Source organism: Sander vitreus, chromosome 9 (genome assembly GCF_031162955.1).
Source record: "Sander vitreus isolate 19-12246 chromosome 9, sanVit1, whole genome shotgun sequence".
NCBI classification, from domain to species: domain Eukaryota; kingdom Metazoa; phylum Chordata; class Actinopteri; order Perciformes; family Percidae; genus Sander; species Sander vitreus.
In genome coordinates, this window is record NC_135863.1 from 5,212,648 (window position 1) to 5,219,962 (window position 7,315).

The window sequence follows — 7,315 nt, forward strand, 5'->3', positions numbered from 1 at the left end:
CTTGCATTATAATGGACCGAGCTGCATGTGTCGCCTCTCGCAGCCTATTAAGCACAAGATGAATCTTATGTAAGGTTGCCGGGGCCGGCATAATGAGAGCACGGGGGCTCCGCTGCTCCATTTATTATCAAATGACTAAAACAAAATAATAAGGCTTGATCTATTCACTTTCAATTATGATTTAATCTAAAGACACGCATTTAAATTAAATTATTCCAGGTGTATGTACTTGATCTATCTTTAATTATTGGGGTTGTCTGGCTTGCAGACTCAGACAGGCTGTGTTGTGACTGAATAGGCCTACCTCTTTTGCTTTTCAGTTCCTTTAGTTGTTGTGTGATACATTTATTTTAAAGAACACGTTACATATATATATATATTTTTAACAGAACTTCTACAAACAGCCATCCTCTATTCCTTCTCTCTACATTAGCCTACTTTGAGAAAAACTAGTCTAGGCTTTTGGAGTTGCTTGTAGTTCCCCCTCTGTCCAGTAGGCGGCACTGGTGTCACGCAGCAGGACGCCTTGTCTTTGGATGGAGATTCAGGAAAAGAAGCTAAACAAGTGGCACCAACACTGCCAAAAATCCCCCCAAAAACTTTAGTGGTTTTGAACGTTACATCTATATGAGTGAATTATTTCGCTTTAAATACGATAATGCTGGTTTTATCTGATAATAATCGCAGTGTGGTCGGTTTGATCCAGAATAAAGTGAAGCAGGTGGAGGCCGCTTTTTATTCACACTAATTGGCTGACACGCTTGTTCAGGCTTATATGAATGAGCGGTGCCTTTTGTGTAAACACACTTTAGCTTAAAATATTCCTCACCTTTATTTCTCCTCCCCTCGTGTCCCCGGTAGGCCGCCCCCCCCCCCCCCTCACACTACTACAAAGCCCCAACAACAACAGCAGCACTGTGGCAGTGGAAGTGGAGTGGAGTTTGGTCTTTGTCCGGACAGATGTAGCGACAACATCCCAAACAAAAAACGCTTATTTGTGCTGAGATGAGCCCGTCTGCCTTCTGTGTGTTGGCATTCAACTTCACTAAACAAAAGGACTGGGGGAAACATCTTGGATTACCTTTCCTCTTTTCAACGTTAAAAACCAGCCGTGCCCCCCCTCCACCCTCCCACACACACACAGACACACACACACACACACACACACACACACACACACACACACACACAGACACACACACCACCGCTATTCAATGCTTCGAGTTAACTAACAAAGTTTATTTAAGGGTTGTCATGTTATTGGGGCCGTAAGTGGGGGCATTAGGGACTTTTTGATTTTGAACAGCAGTGTCACGGGCCGGGACTTAATGTGAGAACAATGCTGTTGAAGATAAGATGATACTGACACCATTAATGTCAACATTTGATACATTTATGTAGGCTAACACTTTTCTTTTTCTTTTAATTATAGGCTATGCCACACTTTGGATTTATTGTTAGAATTTGGGCTACATATTTAAATAACAAATAGGCCTAAAACCAAACATTATGATCGACTTATTTCGCTCATTAGAAATTCTTAGACATATTGTTAGCCTACTTTATATTTTCTACTATAAGTTTTTAGTCCTATTTGACTCATAAAGTAGACACTGTCTAATTTCTAAACAGCCAGCAAGCTTTTGCAACTTCCTTTCCTCTAAAATATTCGAAAATGATCATAAAGTGCCACCATGTAGGCTATATATTCCCAGAGAAATATCTCCATAAGCTTGGAAATAGTAAATATGTACTTTATATTGGCTGATATGGGCAGCCTGAGTGTGCGTGTGTCTCGGGGCAGAGCAGACCCCGCCCATTTATGCTAATTATTGCCTCCCATTGGTGTGTCAGGGGAGCAGGCCGGCTCTGATTGGCCAGGTCGAAGCCATTTATTCGCTGACAGCCCCGTCACATGAATGGTTGTCTATTAACTTGTTCAAAAACTATCTGGAGTTGTCAAGGCTCAGGCGGACAGAGTCGAAAAAGTAGTTTGTTGATGCTTTTTCGGAGAAGCGACTGGAGAAGTTTTGTGGACACAACATAGCAGGGACCTATTGGGAGAAGGCTCTTTGTCACTCATACTCACACACAAGCTCTGACACACACTCACCGAGAGGAAGAGAGAGAGAGAGAGAGAGAGAGAGAGAGAGAGTGTGTGTGGAGACGCGGCTTGGTGCTGGTTGTTTTTGTCCAGAGAAAAAGTTGCAGAGAAAAATCGACAGGTAACTTTTAGCAGCAGCCGCCTGCGCTCCTCACTGTCCTCTCTTTGGCTTGTGGAGTTTGTCTCTGTGGGTTTTTTTTCCTCTGCTCGGGAGCTCCAACTAAAAGCTGTTCCTGATGTATAACATGATGGAGACTGAACTGAAGCCCCCAGCTCCCCAGACCAACACGGGGGGCTCGGGCAACACCAACACGTCTGGCACCGGCCCCAACCAGAAAAACAGTCCGGAGCGGGTCAAGAGACCCATGAACGCGTTCATGGTGTGGTCCCGGGGCCAGAGGAGGAAGATGGCCCAAGAAAATCCCAAAATGCACAACTCGGAGATAAGCAAGAGACTGGGCGCAGAGTGGAAACTTCTGTCGGAAAGCGAGAAGAGACCTTTCATCGACGAAGCTAAGAGGCTCCGGGCCCTGCACATGAAGGAGCATCCGGATTACAAATACCGGCCCCGGCGGAAAACCAAGACCCTCATGAAGAAGGACAAGTACACCTTGCCCGGCGGGCTGCTGTCTCCCGGAGGGAACGGGATGGGAGCTGGGGTCGGGGTGGGGGGCGGGCTGGGCGGTGGGGTGAACCAGCGGATGGACAGCTACGCGGCGCACATGAACGGCTGGACCAACGGTGGCTACGGCATGATGCAAGACCAGCTGAGCTACCAGCACCCGGGGCTGAACGCGCACAACCCGAGCCAGATGCAGTCCATGCACCGCTATGACATGAGCGCCCTGCAGTACAACAGCATGACCAGCTCCCAAAGCTACATGAACGGCTCCCCGACATACTCCATGTCCTATTCCCAGCAAACCACGCCGGGGATGACCGCCCTGGGCTCCATGGGGCCCTCCTCGGTGGTGAAGTCCGAGTCCAGCAGCTCCAGCCCGCCCGTCGTCACCTCGTCTTCCCACCGGGCCGGGCCGGGCTGCCAAAGCGGAGATCTGAGAGACATGATCAGCATGTACCTGCCCGGGGCGGAGGTCAGCGATCAGACCGCCCAGACCCGGCTACACATGTCCGGGCATTACCAGAGCACCGTGCCCGGGACGACGATCAACGGCACGCTGCCGTTAACACACATGTAAGAGACACAAAGCAGAGAGAGAGAGAGAGAGAGAGAGAGAGAGAGAGAGAGAAAAAAAAGAACTTTTATAAGAGAAACTGTGGACTATTAACTTTGGACTATTTTTGTACAGAAAAATTTCGGGGTGGGAAAAGTTGTATAGAAGTCTCCAGGAAAAAGGACACACGACTCTTTTTTTTTTTTCTTTCATTTTATTCTAAGGAAGCTCTAGAGGAACGGTAGGAGATCCCCTCTTCACTGGTGGATGAAGTTTGGAAGACTAGAAAGTAGGAGTCGCAATCAAATGTTTTATTATTGCAATCACCTTTTGTACAGTATTTATCAAAGAAACATTACAATCAGATGAAATTGTTTGTTAAACTGCAAGAGGTTGCATTTTTCTTTTTTATATAAGGCAACGCCAGTTCTGCAGAAAATATTAAAAGTGAAGATGGCAGAACTGGAATTATGTGGGAGCGATCAGTTATGCTCCTTTATTACTGCAAACATTGGAAAGAAAAGGGACATAAAAACGAAGCAGGTAATACTGTTTTTTTTTTTCCATTGAAGGTCAATATTACTAAACATTTTAATTTCTTAAAAAAAAAAGTTAAGACACTTTTTGTTCTCATACAGCTTAAAATATAGGTTGTTAATTTATATTTTCGTCTCCCACTTTTCATCTGTTAGAGGTATGACGCTTGTGCTCTTTATTTTCTAATTGATTTGTACAATTTCTGTATATTTACTGTGATATTTTAAGTTTTTATTTCGAAATTCATTCCCGTAGTTGTATTTTAAAAATTGTGGCCTGCAGTATACGCAGAAGCCAACCACTCCATGTATATATATATACCGGAACTAATACCATCCTTATAACAGTTACAATTTCAGCTGAGTATATTTTTTTTTCAATATGCAGTTTGAAATGAATAAATTTTGGAAATTTGGATACTTGAAATTGTTTGAGTTTTGATTTTATTTCTCTGTCATTGTGTTTGCAGGTTAAATTGTCGTCTGTCTGTTGAGCTTTTCTGTCTTTTCTTCTGATGTTATTCACTGTAAATGTAACACTGACTTTTTCCATCTTTATGCATATAAATATTAGACATCAGCTAACACAAGTAACCGTTTTTTTGCTTCTTTTAAAAATCCCCTGATCCAATAACACAGCTTGTGCGTCGTGGTTTCTATTTTCTAGTTCCTGCAGACGGCTCCTTCAAGCCAAAGTTTGTTGCCTGTTTCCTAAAAAGGGGGAAGGTTTTTCCACCAACATCCCCAGACTGTCATTTCTCCTTTTCTATTATAAAACCAAAAAAACAAATCACCAATAAGCTGCTGTTGAGGCCCAAGCTGCATTTTAGAATGTCTTTGCATTTTAATTAGCCTAATTTAATACTGCATAATATATTATTTTGTAGACCTGTTGGTATTGTTGGCCAGTTTTTGAATGGGACAGGATACTGAGGGAAGAATAATTACATATCTTGTTTATAAACCAGATGTATTTCCTCATTCGCAGTTATAGGTTTGTGTTAACTGACAGGAGGATTTCTGTCATTGGTGGATTTTAATTTCCTAATGGCACTTGCCTGTGACACCAGCATATCTGGATATTTATGAGTATTTACAACAACCTAATCCCATGAGCTCAGGTCTTTTTTCATGTTGTAACGGTTCCTCTTGATGTTTGGTTTAACTAATAAGGTGTGCTACTTTTTGGACGCTTTCTCTGCATTTTTTGATGAAGCTGCAGCTTATCAGCCTAAATGTTCAATTAGGTCTAAATTGAAGGTGAGCCCTCTTAAAAGGAGCCAGGCGAGCGGGACCAGCCGGGATGCCTTTTCTCCCGCGATGTCGGCCTAATGGCTTTATATGAAGTCTCGAGTGTGGCCATTTTAATTTAATGTTTAATCAAACGGTCCCTGCTGTTTTCCGTTAACCACGGTTCTCACGGTTCAAGCTCTCCGGTGACTCCGCACCACCATCACCACCCCTGCCTCACGGAACCGGTTCCAAAATGTTCCCATGCATCTCTCTGCCAGCAGGCTGATCCCCCCCCCCTATAATATTAATCCTTATGATGAGCTAACTGCTCGCTCTGAATTTAACTAACGGTTTTGTGTGTGTGTGTGTGTGTGTGTGTGTGTGTGTGTGTGTGTGTGTGTGTGTGTGTACACACACAGCGAGGTAGATTAGGGCCGTTGTGTCTTGCAGGCTGGGTCCCGGGGGAGCGGAGCTCACATTAACCGGCAGATGAATATTTGAAGAGGCCCCTCGGTATTTAGCCGTCCTCTCTCTCTCTCTCTCTCTCTCTCTCTCTCTCTCTCTCCGTCTGTCTCAGCCGGACCTTTAAGAGGTCAAGAGATCGTTGGTTGCCCCATTAATTATTGATCCGAGCAGCTGAATTGGTTGTAATAGCCGAGAACACCGGTGATAAATAAGTTGTTTTTAAAAGGTCGGATGAGTAGACACATTAAAGTCTCGTTTTTTTCTTGCCATGAACACCGGGCCCCTGAAGGCCCCGCGAAATGATTATTTCCCCCGGCTGGGCGCTGCACCTTTGATGTTTTGAATGGAGAGAATACTTGATGTATAGGTTATTTGATGATTAACTTGTATTTTCTGGGTATCATGCTGCAGGCTGCATGAAAAGCTGTAGCCTTTTTGTGACGCCTGTAAAGATTGCATGTTGACACAATCATGAGGCCCAGGCTTCTTTTAAAACTGAAAGCAAATCCTAAGGCAAAGTATTTCACACTTTTATGGTGTTGTAGGCTATTTGATAGGCCCGTATGCCCCTTTCTTAACTTTTTATTTGGGGAATAGGTTTTTGGCCTACTTAAACACAGTTAAACACATCCATGCTGTACACGTTCACTCTTTATTTGTATTTTCGTGGGAAAACCTGCCTTAGAAAAAAAACAAAAACATAAAACAGTCTCTTCCCATGTGAGTGAGGCCAAACAGTCACAAAGTAGGACACGGTAAATGTTCACTCTGAAAACACTGGTATCGCGCTATCTCGGTAGAAAAATATTAGCCCGCATTTAGCCCTTGTGCTTTCCAAAATGTGATTCAATCTCAGAGGCGCTTTAAACTCACTGGCGCTCCTGTTCAAACATTAAATAAAGGCGCTGCACAGCCAGCGCTGACGGTAAAACACGGAATCAAGTGTCTAAAATGTCACACCTCATACGGTGATAATGCGTCGACAGGGACAGAAGCCACTGTGACTTTTTCTACCTATTATACTTTGTTAAAATACATGTTATAAAAAGGCCACAGTATGATGTTTCTGTTATTTTAAAAAATCTGGTCCTCCTTAAATTGTCATTTAGGCTTATACAACGCAGACAACCAGGTGTGTTTTGTGTGATATAGAAGGTAGGAGGCCCGGTCAAGGTGTTCCCCTACATCCTTTCATCCACCCACCCACCCATCCATGTAGCCTAGGCTATCTACCCATCCGTCCATTCATCCATCCCTTCATCCATCCATCCATCCATCCGTCTCCCCTTCTGTTTCTCGCGTGCAGAGTCTGGCTGTCGCAGCTCGAGGATATTTGGACTGCAACAGGTGGTAAGCGCGCGCCTCTGCTTTTTTTTTTTTTTTTGTGTGCCTCCGCTTTAAAAAAAACAAAAAAGCTCCCAGATGTTATCTATAACCTGGCGCGTGTTTATATCTGGAGCTCGGGCTGTTTCTATAGTGGCCGTTAGTACAACATTTAAGTGTTACATTTTGTAGCCTACTGTTACACTTTACGTGTCTTGTTATTGTGGGCAGGAAAAGGTTATTCTACATGTTATAATGTAGCCTATGATAACATAACAAATGTTATTGTAGGATCTGGCTCGGGGAACTTTGAAACAAGTTAGAGGCAAGGCCTCATCAAAAGTGAGATAATAATAAAATGAATTAAATGAAAAGCTAACATTTAAAAAAGTGAAGATAGCCTATCAGTTCAAAAAGCGTGTGTGTCGGTCTGCTTTCTAAATCCTATGTTTGTTGTTGAGATTATATGATTTTTAAAA

General features: G+C 43.5%; 1 protein-coding gene across 1 annotated transcript; it reads left to right on the top strand.

Moving 5' to 3' along the window:
• Positions 1 to 1,910: 1,910 nt before the first annotated feature.
• Positions 1,911 to 4,242, top strand: sox2 (SRY-box transcription factor 2). The gene has a single exon (XM_078258428.1). The coding sequence runs from the start codon at positions 2,341 to 2,343 to the stop codon at positions 3,301 to 3,303; it is 963 nt and encodes a 320-aa protein (XP_078114554.1). The 5' UTR covers positions 1,911 to 2,340; the 3' UTR covers positions 3,304 to 4,242.
• The last annotated feature ends 3,073 nt before the right edge of the window (positions 4,243 to 7,315 follow it).